Source organism: Heterodontus francisci, chromosome 32, assembly GCF_036365525.1.
Source record: "Heterodontus francisci isolate sHetFra1 chromosome 32, sHetFra1.hap1, whole genome shotgun sequence".
Taxonomy (NCBI): Eukaryota; Metazoa; Chordata; class Chondrichthyes; order Heterodontiformes; family Heterodontidae; genus Heterodontus; species Heterodontus francisci.
In genome coordinates, this window is record NC_090402.1 from 17,660,037 (window position 1) to 17,683,218 (window position 23,182).

At 42.4% G+C, this 23,182-nt stretch overlaps 1 protein-coding gene and 1 long non-coding RNA gene across 14 annotated transcripts in view; one reads left to right on the forward strand and one right to left on the reverse strand.

The window, feature by feature from the left end:
• LOC137347678 (TNF receptor-associated factor 1-like) overlaps window positions 1-19,404 on the forward strand; it is a 55,467-nt gene extending 36,063 nt beyond the window's left edge. For all 13 annotated transcript variants that reach the window (XM_068012374.1, XM_068012370.1, XM_068012369.1 and 10 more), the window contains 4 exons: window positions 3,374-3,784; window positions 4,573-4,750; window positions 13,326-13,474; window positions 17,162-19,404. In XM_068012374.1, the coding sequence (XP_067868475.1) occupies window positions 3,374-3,784; window positions 4,573-4,750; window positions 13,326-13,474; window positions 17,162-17,383 (960 nt within the window). In that variant the 3' untranslated portion in view covers window positions 17,384-19,404. The remainder of the gene's footprint in view (window positions 1-3,373; window positions 3,785-4,572; window positions 4,751-13,325; window positions 13,475-17,161) is intronic.
• LOC137347679 (uncharacterized) overlaps window positions 1-23,182 on the reverse strand; it is a 59,274-nt gene that overhangs the window by 8,650 nt on the left and 27,442 nt on the right. The gene's annotated exons all lie outside the window — the stretch shown is intronic.

Below are 23,182 nucleotides of genomic sequence, written 5' to 3' on the forward strand. Positions count from 1 at the left end.
ACATCAGGATTGGCAGGGATCTGTTTGCTGCAAAAATAGCATTATTGTTTGGATCTACATTTTTTTCAAATACACCCATCAGATTTATCAGATTTTGTGTGTATGAAATCCTTTTATTTTTCTCCCAAGCTATGAATAATTTTGACCTGCAGTTGTTATACATTTCAAATTTTATCACTATATAAATACACAGGGCCGGTAAAAAGCAAACAGTAAGTATGTTTATGATTCGTGTATTCATACACTTTACATCATTGTACCTTGTGACTTTGTGGTTTACTTTATTCAGTCAGATCTTCTCATTAGATAGATTTAAGATCATAAGAACTAGGAGCAGGAGTAGGCCGTCCGGCCCCTCGAGCCTGCTCCGCCATTCAATAAGATCATGGCTGATCTTTTCGTGGACTCAGATCCACTTACCCGCGCTCCCACCGTATCCCTTAATTCCTTTATTGTTCAAAAAGATATCTACCTTAGCTTTAAAAACGTTTACTGAAGAAGCGTCAACTACTTCACTGGGCAAGGAATTCCATAGATTAACAATCCTCTGGGTGAAGAAGTTCCTTCTTAATTCAGTCCTAAATCTGCTCCCTCTAATCTTGAGGCTATACCCTCTTGTCCTAGCTTCACCTGCCAGTGGAAACATCCTCTCTACTTGTATCTTATCTATTCCCTTCATAATTTTATATGTTTCTATAAGATCCCCCCTCATTCTTCTGAACTCCAATGAATATAATCCCAATCTACTCAGTCTCTCCTCATAAGCCAACCCCCTCAACTCCGGAATCAACCTAGTGAACCTCCTCTGCACCCTCTCCAGTGCCAGTATATCCTTTCTCAAGTAAGGAGACCAAAACTGCACACAGTACTCCAGGTGCGGTCTCACCAGTACCTTATACAGCTGCAACATAACCTCTCTGCTTTTAAACTCAATCCGTTTAGCAATGAAGGACAAAATTCCATTTGCCTTCCTAATTACTTGCTGTACCTGCAGACCAACCTTCTGCAATTCATGCACAAGGACACCCAGGTCCCTCTGCATAGCAGCATGCTGCAACTTTTTACCATTCAAGTAATAATCCTTTTTACTGTTACTCCTACCAAAATGAATGACTTCACATTTATTAACATTGTATTCCATCTGCCAGACCTTTGCCCACTCACTCAATGTACCTATGTTCCTCTGCAAAGTTTCACAGTCATCTGCACATTTTGCTCTGCCACTCATCTTAGTGTCATCTGCAAACTTTGACACCCTACACGTGGTCCCGAACTCCAAATCATCTATATAAATTGTAAATATACTTTTTAATATAATATACTTTATTATACTTTATTTCCACACTCGTGAAGTAATTTGTGTATTGTACAATTTCTTGCTGGATTGATGTGACCATAGGTGTGACTGCATTGTACTGTCGGAATTTCTTGTTTTCTCACAGTAACTGAAGTTGTTTAATGTAGTTTCAATAAAAAAAAATCCCGGCAGAATATGGGTAAAACCAGGACTTTCTGCCACATCATGGGAGGAAAGAATCTGCTGTGTGAATTCAGATAAATACTTTGGGGACTCCAAACAAAGGAGGGTGCTGAGAAAGTCCAGAACATTTTATTTGGCGGGGGTGGGAGTGAACCTACCACTAACAAAGGAAACGCAAACACAGAAGGGGCTGAGAATCCACTTCAGAGTATGTAGTGACATGATTTATATGATTGAATTCTCCTTCTAAGCTCTGCACACTTGTCACTTCTACAGAGAACCATTGGGCGATTTAACATGCATGCAGGAAATCCAAGGAAGAATGATAGCAAGAGAATATAATTTTGTACATATGCATACTTTATACCCTCCTTCACTGTTCTTATCTACACACCGGACCTTTTCCTCTTAATCCACCACTCCCGGAACCCACCTTGCCGCTCACCCGTCTTCTGTTTGGTATCCTGTATTTCAACTCACCTGCTGTACATGCAGCATCAGACAATGGCAGGAGTGGGACATTGGAGGGAAAACTGGGGACAGGTGGCGATATCATACCAATGGGTGGAATTATGGAGTTTAGCAGTGCTATATTGTGATTGGACACTGTGGGAGGGTGTATACATGAAATTGTGAAGGGGTGAGAAAAATACTAATTCCCTGCCCAATATCCAACCCCCCCCCCCCCAACCCCTGCTTCGGTGCCAGACATTGAGAATACCTTCCCAATGCTCTGAACCCTGACCCACATGCTACAAGCCTCTAAGAGCACCCTCCTGTGCAGCCAAACCCCAGGCCACCTCTTTTACTGAAGCCGCCTACTATTAAAACAAAAACAATTTGGATTTATATAGTGCCTGTAATAAAATGTCCCTCGGCACTTCACAGAGGCATTATAAACAAAATATGGGCCCAAGCCACATAAGGACATAGGGCAAATGATCAAAAGCTTGGTCAAAGAGCGATGTTTTAAGGAGTGGTCTAAAGGAGGAAAGTGAGGTAAAGAGTTTTAGGGAGGGAATTCCAGAGCTTAGGGCATTGGCAGCTGAAGGCATAGCTACCATTGCTGAAGCAAGTTAACATAGGGGATACTAAAGAGGCCAGTATTAGAGGAGCATAGATATCTCGAACGGTTGTGGGGCTGAAGGAGATTCGAGATAGGGAGGGACAAGGCTATGGAGGAATTTGAAATTAATGAGGACATTCTTAAAACTGATGCATTGCTTAAGTGGGAGCCAGTGCAAGTCAACAAGCACACAGATAATGGGTGAATGGGATTTGGTTCAAGTTAGGACAAAGTCAGCAGAATTTTGGAGGACCTTAACTTTACGGAGTATAGAACATGGGTGGCCAGCCAGGCGTGCATTAGAATAGTCAAGTTGAGAGATAACAAAACTACTATGAGGGTTTGAACAGCAGATGAGTTGAGGCAGAGGTGGAGTCAGGTGATGTTACAGAGATGGAAATAGATGGTCTTGGTAATGGCACAGATATGCGGTTGGAAGTTCATCATCTTGGGGTGAAATATGACACCAAGGTTGCTCACAGTTGCAAGCTTGCGGAAATCACAATCCTTCCCTAGCCCTCACCTTTCACGTGCATCAGGGTCCATTTCCTAGTGTTGCCAGACATTACAATTTACCGAACCAATTCTGCTAGACCCCAGGACACCTCCAGTCAATTCAAACCCTAGGAGCCTTTGTGCTGTGCTACCAAATGCAGGATTCCCAATTCAGTGCAACAAAACACCAACGCACGCCCTATACATGCCAAATGACCTTCCTGTACCTGCGAGGCCCAAGCAGCCTTCACCAAATGTTACAAAGGCTTGAGCTATTCTCTATCATCACCGTGAACCTTACAACGTAAAGCTGACAAAGTTTTCTGTTCTAGGGAGGGAAATCAAAGATTCAGGAACACGAGGCTGTATCTGTTAGACAGCACCTTAATCTTTTAATGGATGAAGTCATGAAACTGAATCAGAAAGCAATTCCTGCCAATCTGCCACCAGATATGTCAAGAATTTTAACGCAATTGGAGGCAGAAACTAGCAAGGTGCAGTTGAGGGTCACAGCCTTTCAGAATGACAACCAAATAAATGAACTCTGCAAAGAACTACAAGAATTCTGTAAGCTCATGGAAGAAACAAAACGGTGTGTCACAATTGTTGAGACTAAATTGATGGACTTTGACAACAGGCTGAGTGCAGTGCCAAGGGAAATTAACAAGTGCTCAAGGATTGCTACTACTTTGAATAGACAAATAGAGGTCAATCACCAACAGGTTACTGACATAGAAGACAAGGTTAGTTAAAATGTTAATTCATTTAATTCCTTCATTTTAGTGGGTTTTTTTTTAGTAGAAGCCACATTTGACTGCTTAAATGAAAAATCGTTGACTTTTTGGGAACACACTTCTTTGGTGTTTGTTCTGTACCATTTTATTATCATGTAGCCTTTTATTTTCCTTTTGAAATAATATACTACTTTCAAATCAAAAGTGAAAAATATGAAAGTGCTTCACATTTCTGCCAATCTAATTTTAGAATATTCCATTTAGTATAATTGTTTTCCATTCAGTTTTTGTCTCCCCCTGCTCTCTCATACCTGGATGCATACTATCCTAGGTTTAGAAGGGAAGGATACTGAATTTGGTTGGCCTGCCAAAAGACATTCTTTTACAGTGCGGAAGAAGGAATCCCATGTCTGATCAGTTTCCCCTTCTTTTCCCAAATGGTCCAACCAAGAAAAATTACTCTCTGTGTATTTGTTCCTGCCATTTTTCTAGCCTCATGCAGCAACCCCAAAGCGATATGGCAAGAGCAGGGCAATGGGATTAGTTTTTGGATTACTCACGCAAAGAGGCAACACAGGCACAATGACCTCCTTCTACAGTTCTAACTAGCATGGCAGAGAAAATGGAAACAAAATCTCTACTTGATAGTTCTTAATTGACAGTGATATTTTAGTAATTTTTTATTTAATGTACTTACCTGTTATATTTTACAATAATGCAATTGATACAAAATAAACTGGTCTGACTTGATAAACATTTTCTATAATGATTTCTTTTTATATTACGACACCCTAAAGCTGACACATTTTGAGTGCAGACTGCATCAAACAAAACAAGTTATACAAGATACAGCAGCGCAAATGATGGCACTGGAAACAATGACACAAACTGGTATATTTATCTGGAAAATTCCACAAATTAAAAAAAGGTTGCAAGAAGCTATCGATGGAACAACGCCTTACTTGGATTCCAGTGGTATGACTATAATCTGTAGCATAAGTGACAATTCCTAGTTGGTTCTGATAGTTTTACTTTACTGCATCTGTTTTCAGCCACTTTCTCCCCATTCCTCTTCCACAAGCACTGGACACCCTCTGGTATCGAACTGAAATAGCCAAGTGAACCTGGACAGGCTATTTGACCACGGGGTGATATCATGGCTGAGCCTGTTCCTGTCCTCAAGCAATTTTTAAACATAGATATTTGAAGCAGAGGTAAAGGACAATGGAGAGAGAGAGAGCAGGGCAGTGAGATTTATTTTGGATTGCTGTATCACAGACACAATGGACCAAATGGCCTCCTGTGCTTTAAATTTCTATGGTTCTTCTATGTGTATTTCAAGCAGGAGTCACTAGACAGCAATCAGGAGTAATATACCCCTTCCTAATGCAGAATGATTTTGCCCAATCACACTGTTGAGATTAGCTAACTTTATTGCTAGCTTGAAACAAAGATCCATCCGAGAACCAATAAAAAGGTTTTCTTTCGTAAACAAATTATTTTTTAGGTTTTCTGTTTGGCGAGCCTCTGCAAATATTAATATGCCCTCAAGGACCCCATGTCCTAATTGCCAAAACAAAATATTAACTATCTGAAGGATAACACAGCTATTGTCGCATACAATTTTCTCCATGTATGGTATTAGTAGATGTCCTGTGGCATTTCTCAAAAAATTAAAGCATACTCTATATAGAGGTATTATATCATGTAATGCACAAAATATTACTATCAGACTTATTGATTAAGTGAAATTGTCTTTCCTTATGTAGATTTTTGCCAATGTTTTGGAGATCAAATTCTTTGAGTTCTGATTTTTACTGTGCACCGATCAATGGACTAAAATATTACATATTTGTTTACATATGAACCGAATTTTGATCTCCTCCTTTGAAAATTAATGATAGGAATATTGCAGGAAAGGTATACCAGGTTGAAGGCATTTACCTGCTGTTTAGGAGCATGGGGGAAGGAAAGATGTTTAATGCGACAGGCTGATTGCACTAATTGGTCTTTTCCTGTTATTATTCATGTGTTATATGTTTAATGCATCTGATAACTCTGGGACAGACCTGGACATTGGTAGTACTGGAGGATGCTGGGATGTGCAGATTGGCTGATCACAGTGAGGTTCTGGGGTTTGCTCGGAATTTGGTCAATGTGCTAAAGTTTCACACTATAGCTGTCAGACCGCCAAACCTAGAACCTGAAATCTGCTCTGATGTCATTTCTTCACCTATCATGGCGTCCACTCCAAATTTTAAACAGGGGACAGCTCTGAAATGTAGAAGCACAAAGGAAAATGGTAGTGCTTTAGTTATGTCAAGACATTATGAGCCACAAAATGATGTGTCACAATTGGTTGTAAAACAAACCAGAAGTTTTTATAAAAACACCCAAAAATCAAAGGATAAAAATGATGACAGAGTTGGTGACTTGTCATAGCACCACCTAGTGCCTGAGGTCTGCAACTGCTGTGTGACCACAAATGTTGACATGGTATTTGCCATTATAAAATGTTGGCACTGATGTAGGATTCTGCTATTACGAAGGCTGACATAAAACCTGCACTTAAAAAATAAAGACAGAAAATAAGCTTAAAGTAGGCAGGAAGAATGTAGAAAATGAAAGACTTTTGCTATATATTAGATAAATATAGATAGCAACAAAACTGTCTGAAGGGCACAGAGGAAACTAAATTCTTGAACTGCATTCAAGAGAACTTTGTTAGCCAGCACATAACAAGCCCAACGAGAGGGGGCACAATTCTAGATTTAGCCTTCGGTAATGAAGCTGGGCAAGTGGATGAAGTAGCAGTGGGTGACCATTTTGGGGATAATGACCATAATACAGTTAGTTTTAGCATAATCATGGAAAAGACAACAATAAAACAGTAGTAAAGGTTCTAAATTGGGGGAAGGCAAATTTTACGAAACTGAGAGGTGACCTGGCGAAAGTGGACTGGATACAGCTACTTGAAGGAAAATCAGTGGCAAACCAGTGGGAGGCATTCAAAAGCGAGATTCTACAGACATAGTGTAGGCATGTTCCCACAAAGATAAAGGGTGGTACGGCCAAATCTAGAACACCCTGGTTATTTAGAAGCTTACAGGGCAAGTTAAAGCAGAAAAAGAAAGCTTATTTTTAAAAATTTATTTAGAGATACAGCACTGAAACAGGCCCTTCTGTGTGCTGACCATCAACCACCCAATTATACTAATCCTACACTAATCCCATATTCCTACCACATCCCCACCTGTCCCTATATTCCCCTACCACCTACCTATACTAGGGGCAATTTATAATGGCCAATTTACCGATCAACCTGCAAGTCTTTTGGTGGTGGGAGGAAACCGGAGTACCCGGCGAAAACCCACGCAGACACAGGGAGAACTTGCAAACTCCACACAGGCAGTACCCAGAATTGAACCCGGGTCACTGGAGCTGTGAGGCTGCGGTGCTAACCACTGTGCCACTGTGCCGCCCATATGACGATCACAAAAAAGGTAATTATTTAGAAAGCCTAGACAAGTATAGAAAGTGCAGGGGTGAAGTTAAAAAAGGAAATTAGAAAAGCAAAGAAAGGACATGAAAAATTATTGGCAGTTAAAATCAAGGAAAATCCAAAAATGTTTTATCAGTACATTAAGAGCAAGAGGATAACGAAGGAAAGGGTAGGGCCTATCAGAGATGTACAAGGGAACTTGTGCATGGATGCAGAAGATGTGGGCAGGGTTCTTAATGAGTTTTTTGTCTCTGTCTTCACAAAGGAGAGGGATGATGCAGACATTGTAGTAAAAGAGGAGGAGTGTGAAATATTAGACACGATAAGCATAATGAGAAAGGGTCTGATATCCTTGAAAGTGGATAAATCGCCAGGGCCAGATGGATTGCATCCCAGGTTGTTAAAGGAAGCCAGGGAGGAAATAGCAGATGTGCTGAGTATCATCTTCAAATCCTCACTGGATACGGGCGAGGTGCCAGAGGATTGGAGGTCTGTGAACGTTATACCATTATTAAAAAAGGGTGCGAGGGATAGGCCAAATAATTATAGGCCGGTCAGTCTGACCTCGGTGGGTAAATTATTAGAATCAATGCTGAGAGGTAGGATAAACTACCTTAGAAAGGCACGGATTAATCAGGGATAGTCAGCAAGGATTTGTTAAGAGAAGGTCATGTCTTACAAAAATAAATGCAAAATACTGCAGATGCTGGAAATCTGAAATAAAAACAAGAAATGCTGGAAATACTCAGCAGGTCTGGCAGCATCTGTGGAGAGAGAAGCAGAGTTAACGTTTCAGGTCAGTGACCCTTCTGTTCTGATGAAGGGTCACTGACCTGAAATGTTAGCATCTGTGGAGAGAGAAGCAGTGTTATCAGACGTGCTGAGTATTTCCACATTTCTTGTTATGTCTTACTAACTTGATTTGAGTTTTTTGAGGAAGTAACAAGGAGGATTGATGAGGATAGTGCAGTGGATGTGGTCTACATGGATTTGAGTAAGACATTTGACTAGGTCCCACGTGGCAGACTGGTCAGTAAAATGAAAGCCCATGGGATAAAGGGAAATGTGGCAGGTTGGATCCAAAATTGACTCAGTGACAGGAAACAAAGGGTAGTAGTCAAAGGATGTTTTTGCGAATGGAAAGCAGTTTCCAGTAGCATTCCACAGGGCTCAGCGTTGGGTCCCTTGCTGTTTGTGGTATATATTAATGATTTGGACTTAAATGTGGGAGGCATGATGTGGGAAATTTTCTGATGACACAAAAATTGTCCATGTAGTTGATAGTGAAGAAGACAGCTGTAGACTCCAGAATGATATTAATGGTTTGGTTGAGTGGGCGGAAAAGTGGCAAATGGAATTCAATCCAGAGAAGTGTGAGGTAATGCATTTGGAGAGGGCAAACAAAGCGAGGGAATACGCAATAAACATGAGGATATTGAGAGGGGTAGAACAGGTTGACATCAAGGCAGCATTTGACCGAGTATGGCATCAAGGAGCCCTAGCAAAACTGAGGTCAATGGGAATCGGGGGAAACCCTCCGCTGGCTGGAGTCATACCTAGCCCAAAGGAAGATGGCTGTGGTTGTAGGAGGTCGATCATCTGAGCTCCAGGACATCACTGCAGGAGTTCCTCAGGGTAGTGTCCTAGGCCCAACCATCTTCAGCTGCTTCATCAATGACCTTCCTTCAATCATAAGGTCAGAAGTGGGGATGTTCGCTGATGATTGCACAATGTTCAGCACCATTCGTGACTCCTCAGATACTGAAGCAGTCCGTGTAGAAATGCAGCAAGACCTGGACAATATCCAGGCTTGGGCTGATAAGTGGCAAGTAACATTCGCGCCACACAAGTGCCAGGCAATGACCATCTCCAACAAGAGAGAATCTAACCATCTCCCCTTGACATTCTACGGCATTACCATCGCTGAATCCCGCACTATCAACATCCTAGGGGCTACCATTGACCAGAAACTGAACTGGAGTAGCCATATAAATACCGTGGCTACAAGAACAGGTCAGAGGCTAGGAATCCTGAGGCGAGTGAATTGAATTGGCTGAAGACTGGCATCTGTGATGTTGGGGACTTCAGGAGGAGATGGATCATCAACTCGGCACTTCTGGCTGAAGATTGTTGTAAATGCTTCAGCCTGATCTTTCGCACTGATGTGCTGGGCTCCCCCATCATTGAGAATGGGGATATTTGTGGAGCCACCTCCTCCAGTTAGTTGTTTAATTGTCCACCACCATTCATGGCTGGATGTGGCAGAGCTTAGATCTGATCCGTTGGTTATGGGATCGCTTAGCTCTGTCTATCACATGCTGCTTATGCAGTTTGGCATGCAGATAGTCCTGTGTTGTAGCTTCACCAGGTTGACACCTCATTTTGAGGTATGCCTGGTGCTGCTCCTGGCATGCCCTCCTGCACTCTTCATTGAACCAGGGTTGGTCTCCTGGCTTGATGGTAATGGTAGAGTGGGGGATTTGACGAGCCATGAGGTTACAGATTGTAGTTGAGTACAATTCTGCTGCTGCTGATGGCCCACAGCACCTCATGGATGCCCAGTTTTGATTTGTTAGATCTGTTCAAAATCTATCCCATTTAGCACGGTGCCACACAACACGATGGAGGGTATCCTCAATGTGAAGGCGGGACTTCGTCTCCACAAGGGCTGTGCGGTGGTCACTCCTACCAATACTGTCATGGACAGATGCATCTGTGGCAGGCAGATTGGTGAGGACGAGGTCAAGTATGTTTTTCCCTCTTGTTGGTTCCCTCACCACCTGCCGCAGACCCAGTCTAGCAGCTATGTCCTTTAGGACTCGGCAGCTTGATCAGTAAAGGTGCTACCGAGCCACTCTTGCTCATGGACAGTGAAGTCCCCCACCCAGAGTACATTTTGCGCCCTTGCCCCCTCAGTGCTTCCTCCAAATGGTGTTCAACATGCAGGAGTACTGATTCATCAGCTGAGGGAGGCGGTAGATGGTAATCAGCAAGAGGTTTCCTTGCCCATGTTTGACCTGATGCCATGAGATCTCATGGGGTCCAGAGTCTATGTTGAAGACTCCCAGGGCAACTCCCTCCCAACTGTATACCACTGTACCACCACCTCTGTTTGGGTCTGTCCTACCGGTGGGATAGGACATACCCGGGGATGGTAATGGCGGTGTCGGGGACATTATCTGTAAGGTATGATTCCATGAGTATGGCCATGTCAGGCTGTTGTTTGACTAGTCCGTGGGACAGCTCTCCCAACTTTGGCACAAGACCCTAGGTGTTAGTAAGGAGGACGTTGCAGGGTTGACTGGGCTGGGTTTGCCGTTGTCGTTTCCGGTGCCTAGGTTGATGCCGGGTGGTCCGTCCGGTTTCATTCCTAATTGACTTTGTAGTGGTGAGATACAACTGAGTGGCTTGCTAGGCCATTTCAGAGGGCATGTAAAAAAGAGTCAATCACATTGCTGTGGGTCTGGAATCACATGTAGGCCAGACCAGGTAAAGGACATGAGTGAACCAGATGGGTTTTTACAACAATTGACAATGGTTTAATGGCCATCATTGGACTAGATTTTTTTAATTCCAGATTTATTAATTGAATTCAAATTCCCCTCACCTTCTGCTGGGGTGGGATTCGAACCCGTGTCCTCAGAACAATACCCTAGGTCTCTGGGTTACTAGTCCAGTGACAATACCACTGCACCACCACCTTCCACTCATTAACAAAAAGTGAAGAAATTGAGTTTCCAGAGCTGGTACGTCAACTATATACTTTTCCAGCTCAGCAGATTTAATTCTTTTGGCTAATCTAATTCATCAATAAACCAATTAAAAAAGGTTGCCCTTAATGGCCGAATTGCACCTGTGTCTTAATTTACCTCCTATACCCTAGCAATGCAGATTGCAACACTCTTAAAGGAAGGGATCAAGGCTCCTGCTGTTTCACTGCATGTAAAACAATGGTTTGTCTCTAGCATCCCATATATTCAAAACTTTGGACTAAATTTTTTTTGCTTCTGTGTAGAGAGACCGTTTTGTTTCATGTTCAAAATTTGGTAGAACTGTCAAGAACAAAATGTCCCTGAGCATTGGAAAGGTTGGGGTTATTTCCTTCCTGTAAAAAGATATAGGAGGATATATTTAGTCAACATTGCTGTTAAAAAGATTAATCTGGGCATTTTTGAATGACACCTGTTCAAAAAAGTTATTTTAAAAAATGTTGCCAATACTCAGCTTTTTCATACAGTGTGTGCAGTGGTATGGTCTCAAGTTGATTAATATAATTGTGCTGATAGTACATTAACACGGCACCCAGGTGCTATTTCATGGCACAATATAAAAGAGATGTGACTGGCAGGCTGAAAAGGGTTATTTTTGTTACACTGAATGCTGGTCATCAGAATTTGGAGTGGAATAATTGATTGTGAATGATGAGAGATATATGAACACAAACACGCTGTAGTTTCCTCTCAGCAACCTAGTGTTGCCCATTGTTTACAAAATTTCGCAAACTTTTTAATGACCTATTGCCCCTATAAGAAACAAACTCATCTGTGTTATGGATCAGAAACTTCATTACCATGCCTCACCACACACAATGGGGTAACATCTTTTCTCTCTTGCTATATAGGCCTTTTTTTTTACACACTAGTAGATATCCCATGGCATTGCCAACAGTGAGTGGGAGGATATGCCACACAGGACACAACATCCTGCTCCCATCGTGCCACTGGCACTCACTTGAGGTTGGGCCTTAAATTGCAGAATGTGATGTCAAAAATATGGCAACAGAAAGTGTGACAAACTTAAAGTGCATGCTAATTGCAACTATATTACTGTAATTTTCTGAATACAATACATGTTTTTCCCTAAAAATTGATCAAGAAGTTAGGGTGCATATTATACATGGTAACAAATCAAAGTGGGTTTTTATGCAGCCGGTAAGTGGACCTCCGGAGGAGTGCAGTTGGTTCTGTTTGGGATTGATTTTCTTTTCCTCGCAAAAGTTTGGGTTCTTTTATTAGACCCACAGAGGAATTCAGGCCAGATCTCAATTTCCTGACCTGAGAATATGTAGCAGCAGAAGGATGTAAACTCTCACAAGGAAATAGGGAAACTACAAAAGAAAATTACTGCCTGCAGGAGGGTTAAACAGTGCATCCTGTAGCGTTTCTTTCAAGATCAGCTTGGTGATGGTTCTCCTCCGGGACAAACCATCTGGGGATTGTAAGGCTTTAATCCACCAAAGGACTCAACCTGTTATGGGATGACTATTTTAATACTCATGGTCCGGGTATGTTAGTTGGTATGTTATATAATAGAACATGTAAGAGACAGGCAGGAATCCTCTGGGAGTGTGGCACATTCAAATAGGCCCCTTCAGCCTGCCACAGCTGACATTAATCACTTGCATCTGGCATGTCATGCCCCAGAGGAATAACAACACTTCGACTGCAATGTTGCAAAAGTGTAGTTGCGTATTATACATGGTAATAAGGCAAATTTGACTTTTCATAAAGTCTCGGTGTGTATTATGTTTGGGTTTGTATCATGATTGGAAGATTACGGTACTATATTAACTTATTTTGTACAGAGAAATCTTCCCTAATATTGTATTACCAGTTTTAAAAGAGTTAATTACCTTTCAGTGTAAAGAAAATACAGCTCCTAGTTATGTGGATTTCAAATTATGCATTATAAACTTCAGAGTGAACAAGATAATTGTATGAAAAACTTGAAATATGAGGTGTTTTGAGATTTTCCCTGAAGGGCCTGGTTTATGCAGCAGATCCATGCCTGCTTTCTGTGAACGGTTAACAAGATGTGTAATACCACTACTTTATATATTCAGATAGTTACCCCTTCCTGCTCATTGCTGTCACTTTCCTCTTGAAAATCTATTAAAAGCAAAATTTATGAATTTGGGGAACAGGGTCATTACCTTTTGCTGAACGTGTTGTCGGAGTTGTAAACTGCTCCACCCAGTAAGCTGATCTGTTTACAGTATCATGATAATGGGATATATCTGAATTTATTTATTCTCCTTTACTTTTGCAGAATTTTACTTTTGCAAATATGGATATAAGATGTGCCTTCGAATATACCTGGATGGCCATGAAGAAGCTCGGGGAACGCACATTTCGCTTTATTACATTTTGCTCAAAGGGCAGTATGATGCTTTGACTCCGTGGCCTTATAAAGAAAATGTAAGGAAACATGGAACCACACAAGCTTCGTCTTGCTAACTACTTATTCTTGTACTTTTGCTCTTTTGCTAAAATTATTAATAGGATGACTTTCACTCATTTGTTTGAAATATTGCTTTTGTGACGACCGAGGTGGGAGCAATGCACTGTCAATTCAGTCCCCCAATGTTCCACAGGTCATAGCATATTATTAAAGTTTTCCCACCTACCGAAAATTAGCCAAATTAAACACTTTAACCCCCCAGAATAAAACAGACCAAACCAGGTATCTTTAAACAATAACAAATTAACTAATTAATAATCTAAAGCTTAAACAATATTGAGATAAATCTATGTCTAAAGACCTTATAACTTATTTTTTAACCTTCATGCACACACACATACATTCAAAAACCAACGGCTAACCAGTTTCAATAGTATTTGAGTTGTTTCTTAGGAATAAATAAATCACTAGGTTATGTTCCCGGTTTGGTGAGGTGTCCCAGTGTAGAATAGTCAGTTGCCACTCGAAGTCTCCAAGCGAATTCAATAAATAGTCTTTAAGGGATAGGCGTTCAAAGCACTTCAGTTGCAGCAGGCATCACACAGTTCTTTCAACAAGGAGTATAGCAACAAGTCTATTTGGATTTTGAAATTGGTAGTTTTTCAGTAGAAACTTTATTGAGAATTCCAGCAAACACAAACAGGCAACAGAAAGTCAATCCTGAAGCAAAGACTTCTTAGAGTTTGGAAGTAAAAAGGAATTTTCTACCTCCAACAATATCAATCATGTTTTCCGGGGTTTTTGTCTCCTTGGGCAATACAAAGCCTGAAGATAAATGTAGATTTTTTTCTGGTAAGAGGGAGGGATCCTTCCATCAGTAAGCATGCTTCGTGGGTCTCCAGTTCAAAATAGTTATAGCCAGTCTTTTTACACAGTCAAAAGTTACAATACAACATGTAACCTCCCTGTTGCCTTGGAAAAGGGTGTAGCTGCTGGCACACTGCCCCTTAGTTTTTAAAGGCACACTGTTTTTAAACAGAGGAGACGAAAACAGTTCCATGACACTTTGAAAAGCATTATTATGTGAAAATATTATGGCTTAGAAATTTGAGGGTTCTGTGCCCATTTTTCAAGTGCAAAAGAGACATCTAAGCATCCAGTATCATGGCACAATGGCAGCAGTGTGTACCAGCTACAAGATGAACTGCAGCAACGCACCAAGGCTACTCAGGCAGCACCTTCCAATCCCGCAACCTCTACCACCTAGAAGGACAAGGGCAGCAGATGCGTGGGAACACCACCACCTGCAAGATCCCCTCCAAGCCACACACCATCCTGACTTGGAACTATATTACTGTTCCTTCAATGTCGCTGGGTCAAAATCTTGGAACTCCCTTCCTAATAGCACTGTGGGTGTACCTACCCCACATGGACTGCAGTGGTTCAAGAAGGCAACTCACCACCACCTTTTTCATGGGCAATTAGGGATCTACAATAAATGCTGGCCTGGCCAGTGACACCCTCATCCCATGAAACAAATAAAAAAAAAATGAGCAGTGCATATGTTCCCATTACACACTGCCTGTCCTATTGGTAAAGGCAGAAGAATAGGCATCCAGTACCTGTGCCTGTGATTGGCATTAGGCCCTTTACATTTGTCAGGCCCTGAGAGCAAAGGGGTTCTTTCCACCTCGTGAGCCAGGGAATTGGCCACCACTTACTCATTGGGAGACTTTCTCCTATGAAGTTGCAATCATACTGCAGATGGAGCACTGATAAAAAGCAGTGGCATGCTGGCAATGGGTGCTGATTATGAGGCCTTGAAACCACCTGTCATTCAGAGGTGTAGGCAGAAAATTTAGATTTGTACAAAAAGTTGTGCATTCTGGTTCATTTTAGGGAAATTTTTAACCACACAATTGATTTTTAATTTAAAAAATATTTTTAAGAAACATAAATAATATTTGAGATTATTCCTGGTTGACACAGTGGTGCAGTGGCTAGCACCGCAGCCTCACAGCTCCAGTGACCCAGGTTTGGTTCTGGGTACTGCCTGTGCGGAGTTTGCAAGTTCTCCCTGTGACTGCGTGGGTTTCCTCCGGGTGCTCCGGTTTCCTCCCACATGCCAAAGACTTATGGGTTGACAGGTAAGTTGGCCACTGTAAAAATTGTCCCTAGTGTAGGTAGGTGGTAGGAGAATTGAGGGAAGGTGGGGATCTGAGAGGGAAAAATGGGATTAATGTAGGATTAGTAGAAATGGGTGGTTGATGGTCGGCGTGGACTGAAGGCCCTGTTTCGGTGCTGTATCTCTCTATGACTATGACAGACCAACCTGATAATCACTCCCTCAAAAGCAACCAAACCAGTTATCAACAGGAACTGAGAAACAACAACTTGCACTTAAGTAATGTCATTAATGTAGAAAAATGTCCCAAGGTACTTCATTGGGGAGAAGGTTATTTCTTGTAACTCCTACTGCTCATTTCTGGCAATTTCAGATTTTCAGCATTTTATCCTATCTTTTGCTTTAGATCCCTCCCAGTCACAAATCCTCTCCTGCATTCACAGAACCATGCTACTCACAGACACACTCTCTCCCTGATACACTCTTCATTGCAGCCCCTGGCTATTCCTAACCTTGTTGTTTCACTTTGTAAGTGAACACTCTTCTGCACACTCTGCGTAGGAATTCCTGATCTGGTTAAAAACTACTGCAAGATCAGGAGTTACTCCACATAGCAGATGACCGTGCATCTACTCCAGAAGTGAAGGAACAGTTCCAAGTATTAGTTGCAACCAACACTGGAAAGTGCATGAGCAAGCAGAGCCACAATCATGGCAACTTCTTTCCCAGCGCCAACCCCCACATTTAGATACACAATCCTACAGAATGTAATACAAAAGCAAAATACCGTGGATATTGGAAATCTGAAACAAAAACCGAAAATGCTGGAAATACTCAGCAGGTCAGGCAGCATCTGTCGAGAGAGAAACAGAGTTCATGTTTCAGGTTGTGACTTTTCATCAGAACTGGCAAAAGTTAGAAATGCAGAAACTTCTTTCTTCCCAGATGCTGCCTGACCTACAGAATATAAAGTTGACTGCGGTAGGCTCCATTACAACTACACTCATGAAGGAGGAAACAACAACACTTGCATTTATTTTGCACTTTTATAGTAAAGAAACACATGCCAAATGAGAAAGGAAGAGATTAAGAGGGGCGATGGAAAGCCTGATTTGAAGAGATAGGTTTTTTTTAAAGACGGATGGGGGTGGAGAGGTTGGAAAAGAAAGTTCCAGAAAGTCGGACCAAGATACAAAGGCTGAGGTGGGATGGAGGTGACAGTGGAGGTAAATCATCTTGATGATGCATGACAGTTGGAAAGGATGGATTAGAGCTTTGAGTAAGGGATATTGACGATGGTTATGCGAGGGAAGAGCAGTTGTGGCTGGGAGAAGGGAGCAAGAAAGAATCCAGTATGATTGCTTAAGGTAGCAAATCGTAGGTTGCAGCACAAGGTCACATTGCAACAGCTAATTTGCCACCCAAGTGGAAATCATTTACATATCTACATTCACCTGTGATGACAGTGGTATAATACTTGTGGCCCACTATTTGCTGGCATGTATTTACTATATAACTAACTTAAATGCAGTCAGACAAGAGTTTCAGCTCTGATTGTGTCTTCCTGCTTCTTTGTCAGGTGAAACTTGCTTTACTAAACCTAAGAGATCGACAGCAGTCCATGCTGAAGATCTGCATTGCAAGTGCGCAGGACCCAGCTTTACAAAGACCTGTAGCAACTATGAATGCGCCGCTTGGATTCTCCATGTTTGTGACTTCATCTGAATTCAACCAGCGCTTCTCAGAGTTTGTGGACAGTGATGAAATGTTTGTAGGTGCAGAGGTTGTCCCTGTAAATTGATTATTATGTTCTACATTGGAAGCAGTCCATTGCTTTGATGTTAGGTGGCACAATTAGCACTTGGCACGATATAGATAAAATGTGATATATAAAATATGTAACTTTGCCACCTGTTCTTCTGCCACTGTAGGATAATACAAAACTTAATGATCAGGATATAGTCACAGAAAATGAATTAAGACATTAACAAAGACATTTTTCTTGTAAAAGTATATATTTCAGGAAGAAAAAAATAGCATTCATAACTTTGTATTATCAGTATGGCATGCTGTCTTTTTAAAACAAAAATCCTTGTGATCCAGGAGGAGTACGCCTCAAGGATACAATGGGCCTTCCCATTTTCAAGCTTTGATTGTTCCCATCCCTCCTGCCACTTCCTGCTTACGTTGCTGGGACCATTCCAGTGAGTCCCTGGCAGCAGCCTCCCTACCACCCACCACAGTTCCTGCCAACTAACATGTCATTGTTGCCAAGTTTGGACAGGAGTCAACCTTTGTACATGTAAATGAAGCCCAGGAGTTAAAATTTCCTGAGCTTCACGCTCAGGCGGCAGGTTGGACGAAAGAGGGTGAATTAGTTGGTGCCTGCTTCGGCCCTCGCACCCGAGTCCCACCTCAAGTTAAAATCAACCTCTTCAAAACAGAACTGAGAAGGTGTTGCAATGTCAGATGTTCAATTCTTCAAATGAGATTTTAAAACACAGGACCTATCAGCCTGTTTGAGTGGGCCTTCAAAAAGACCAGGGAACTTTCCTGCCCAACATTGTTTCCTCGAGCACCATCACCAGACAAACAGATTAGTTGTTCATGCCATTGCTGTTTGTAGGATCTTTCTGTGTGAACAATATTTGCATACATAAGTACAGCTACTGCACTTCAAAACCATTTACTGTGAATTGTTTTCGGAACATATGAGAGTTGTGATAAGGTGCTATATAATGGAAGTCCTTTTTATTATGTAATGTTACTTAAATTGCACACTGCAACTATAATTCATGCAAATAAGGCACAGAAATACTTATGAAAAAATGGGACCTTCAGGGCTGAATTTTATGCAGGTGATGGGGGTCCCAACGCTGGGCCAGAAAGGCAATGGGAACCTACCTCAGCTGTTTGGGGAACCCACGGCTGCATTTCATGGCACATAGGCAGTTAACTGCCTGGCACTGGGGTGGCATTGGAAGCCCACCTCTAACAGCTGCTGGCCAACAGAGGTCTGGCAGCCAGCAGTGACACCAGGAGTCATGGCCACTGCTGGTAATGCAGTAGACCTAGGATCAGGAGCAATGCGGAGGCCCAGAGTGCAAGTAAGTGGGGCGGGCTCACTGGAGCCAGTCAGGCGGGCCCCAGAGAGAGGTGGGGGAGGTGGTTGTTGAAGGCAGGTGGGGAGGGGGTGTTGGCACAGGGGCAGCCTTTGACTCCGTGGCCCAGATTGCCCAAACAGGAAGGCCCCACCACTGCACCCTCCCCGCCCCCACCCACCCAGCCCACACAGATGCTGCCTGGTTCTTCTGGGCAGTCTCTCCATGTGGTGGGGCTCCCACCAGCTGCTGGTAAAACATCAGTGGCAGCGGGAAGCAGCCTTTTAGTGGCCTCTGGGTGCAGAGGCTGTCTTTGGTCTTCCCTGCACCTGACAAAAATGAATGGTGTCACAAAGGCAACAGGCACTCCACCCTCCTGCCTTCTCTCGCTATTTTATGGGTCCCCCTGCCACCCTGCCCGCCCCAAGAGGGCTGATGAAATTCAACCCTCAGTCTCTGCTGAATCAGTTTGGGGGATGCATATTGTGGATGATTCTTCGATTTGGCCTTTTTATTATTTTCCTTGTTTAATAGAGTTACCACAAATTGTTTTCATGATGGTATCGATAGCAAGATTTCAAAAGAGTTTGAAAAATAACTCTTAAATTACATCTGCAAAGTATGCTACAAACCATAAAGTCTTTTAATTAAATTTGATAAGTTTACAATATGCTACAGCTGGACCATTCTATACAGTAGCAATAAAAACATGTTAATTTAGCATGCCACGAGTATTGAGGATTGTTTATTTCTCATCAATTGTTTTCTTAGTTACCTTGATTTGAAAAATTCTAGCTTTAAAGCACTATTCTATTAGGCATTTGTGTTTTAGAGTTTGAACTGTGGTCTTTAAGATGCTAGTCATCACACTTGCTGCTTTTGAGTTGACTTCCTGTGTATTTAACAAGATACAAGTTAATTCTCAGACAAATTTGTCTATTTTTTTAAAACTAAAATTCAACAAACCAGCAGCAATGACTAGGTAGTTAGAAATTAATGAAATACAAGTTTGACTTTGATGCAAAAGTATGATTGAGGAAACAAATAGCAAAGGGTTTGAAATGAAACATGGGAAATTTCCAACCTATGTAAATACACAAAAGCAGATGTCATATACTAACCTTGGTGGTTTTTTGTTAAAGGTTAATTACTATATATATGACCACAATAATATAGGGATGGGAAGGGTATTTCCCCATTCCCCAACATTAGATCTAGTATCAAAATAATTGCCCCTATGGTAGAGTCAAAACTTTTAACAGAATCTATAGTGGGATTTCCACGTCAATAATTTCAGACCTTTCACACCCATTGTTAAATTACAAATATGTTAGGCTATGAAATCACTGCTTTTGGTAGATCTGTTCATTTCTTGACTTGAGCCATTAAGAGCTTTCTTTCCCATTGACCTCTTGTGACATCAAAGTGATGCGCTTTTGGAAGATGCACTGGGAACAAAATCATCTAAAATACAAATACTGAAGTGCCATCTGTCTTAGATTACATGTGTTGGTTTAAATAGTAGGGATTTAAGGGAAGGCAATTTTATGTCTGGCTATTTAAGACCATGTCAGCATAATCCAGTGAAAAATCTAGTTGTCACTTTTGTACTTTTGCACTTTCACCTTCATCCACTACAAATTACTTGCCCATGTAAGGTGCACAGCATAACTGTTGTCAAAAATTCCCTTCCTCACCCCAGAAAAATTCCTGCATTGAGCTAGCGCATGACAGCCCATAAACAAGGCAATTTAACTAAATCCATTCACATTAATTCAGAAATTCAGTTTGGATAATGCCACCCAGTCTCAGTTAGCTGTTGGTGAGAATGGTTTGCTTTGATACAACTGCAGCAAAATATCAGACATGATTCAGAATATGGGTAAAACTGCAAACTTAACATCTTCCAAAAATGTATGTATTTTGCTAAAACAGAAACCGTGCAGGTAACCGAGCAAATCCTCCTACCAAATACAGCAATGGCTTTTTTTCCAACCCCTGCACTGTTAACTCTAAAGCTCCCCAAGGATCTCTTGTTGGCTATGTCCTCTTCCTCATCTAAATGCTGCCTCTCAGTGACATAAACTACAGACATGCAATTAGCCTACATGTGTTCCAATGATACCTCGCTCTATCTCTCAACCACCTTTTACTCAATCTGTATTGCCAGAATGCTTGTCCAAAGTCCTGAAGGTGTATGCCCTCTCACTTAGGCTCTCTCACCTCACGTGAGGTGTGGGGGGGGGGGTCTGTGCTCTCATTTTTCTTCCATAAAATCTATTTTTCTAAAAGTCTAAATTTGACATTACATAAAGTGCAATACAGATCAGTTTCTTTCAATACAGTACATGAAGTGCCTCACTACATTTGCCTTTACCATGTACATTTACATTTCATGTCAAACATTCTCTGGTGTATACAGCCCAAGGGGCTTTACACGGTTTCCAGCCCCTTGGTATACTATAGAGGGAGGGCCTTGCACAGTGGTATTACCCCATGAGGCTTTGGTGGCAGCTAACCCAACATTTAGTGCATCCCTCAGCATATAGTCCTGGACCATGGAATGTGTCACAGTCAGTTGACAACAGTTCTTTGCACTGGAAGACCAGCATATTTCATGCAGACCAAACAGCGTCTTTCACCAGGTTGATGGTCCTCTAGCAGCAGTTGGTGTTTATTATGGTGTGTGTCCCTGGGAACAGCCCATAGAGCACTGAGTCCTGCTCGGGAAGAACCTCAACAAAAAAAAACACAGCATCTCTTTCCAGACCTGCTTTGCTAAGGCACATTCTAGAAGGAGGTGGGCGATTACCTTTTCCCCACCATAGCTGCCTCAAGGGAAGCATGTGGGGCCAGTGAAACTCCAGGCATGCAGGAAGGAGCTCACCACCAGCCTAGCTAGGTCTTGGTGCTTGTTTGAACGTTCCACTGATGAGGCATTCTGCCAAATGAGTTTGACAGTCTGCTTGAGGAACCATCTGACAGAATCCACCATCTCCTTTTCCCGCAGAGCTTCAAGGACGTTACGCTCGGACCACTGCCTGGTGGACTTGTGGTCAAAGGTGTTTTAGTGTACTAACTTTTCCATTAGGCACAGGTGGTATGGCACAGTCCAACTGAATGCAGTGTTCTGCGGCAACGTGGCTAGCAATATCCTTTGCAACAGCGGGGACAGATAGAACCTTAGCACACAGTGACACTTAGTATTTGCATACTGAGGGTCTATGCAGCTGCACAGAAAGATGGCCATCAGGACTAGGGCGACGTTGGGCCCATTTTCAATCTCCAGACAAAGCAGAAGATGGTTCGGGTGACCGCCACAGTGCAGGAGTGGGGTAAGGGCCAGACCTGCACCACATAGAGAAACACCCAGAGTGCTCCACACCTGATGACCAGGCTCTTACCTGCTCCCCCATGCCCAATTTCTATTTCACCATGACTATACACTCCTTCCAGTTTTTGGTGCATCTCCTGGCTCTCACATTTAGGTCTATCACTGGCTTTCCTTTGTATCTCTTCCATCTCACAGAGTGGGGATCTCTGCCCTCACACATGGAGCTACTACCCTTACACTGCTCCTTGATCTATTTGCCTTCACACTTAAAATTTTTTTTAAATCTTTTCATGGGATGTGGGCAGCGCTGGCAAGGCCAACATTTGTTGCCCATCCCTAATAGCCCTTGACAACTTATTGGCTTGCCAGGCCATTTCAGAGAGCAGGTAAGAGTCAACCACATTGCTGTGGGTCTGGAGTCACAGGTAGGCCAGACCAGGTAAGGACGGCAGATTTCCTTCCCTAAAGGACATTAGTGAACCAGATGGGTTTTTACAACAATAGTTTCATGGCACCATTACTGAAACTAGCTTTCAATTCCAGATATTTTATAAATTGATTGAATTTAAATTACACTGTGGTGGGATTTGAACCTGAGTCCCCATGGCATTAGCCTAGGCCTCTGGATCACTAGCTCAGTGATATTATTTCAGGGCGGCATGTCCAAATAAACAGTATTATCAAAATATGAGAGCCATTCTATTGCCTACAAAACTGCTTAAGATTCAAGATCCACTCCCTGAGACTGCACCAGGGCTCTACCTGAACAGTCTGGTTCAACCTCATACAGTTCTCGTTTGAATATTTGATACTATTACCAAGATCTGCACCTGCGGTGGCTGCACCCGGGCCCATGCCCTGGGCTTCCGTGCTCACCACAGCAGCCCTCCTACTCATCGCAGCAAAGGCCGGGTATGGGCCCGATGTTCCAGCGTCATCCATTTTCAGGGCTAGTTGATTCGGTAGGTGAGTTGTTACACACTCCTTAGCAGATTCCGACTTCCATGGCCACTGTCCTACTGTCTATATCAACCAAAACCTTGGTGAGGTGGTGGTGTAGTGGTAATGTCACTGGACTAGTAATCCAGAGGCCCAGGCTAGTGCTCTGGGGACACGGGTTCGAATCCCACCATGGCAGATGGTGAAATTTGAATTCAACTAATAA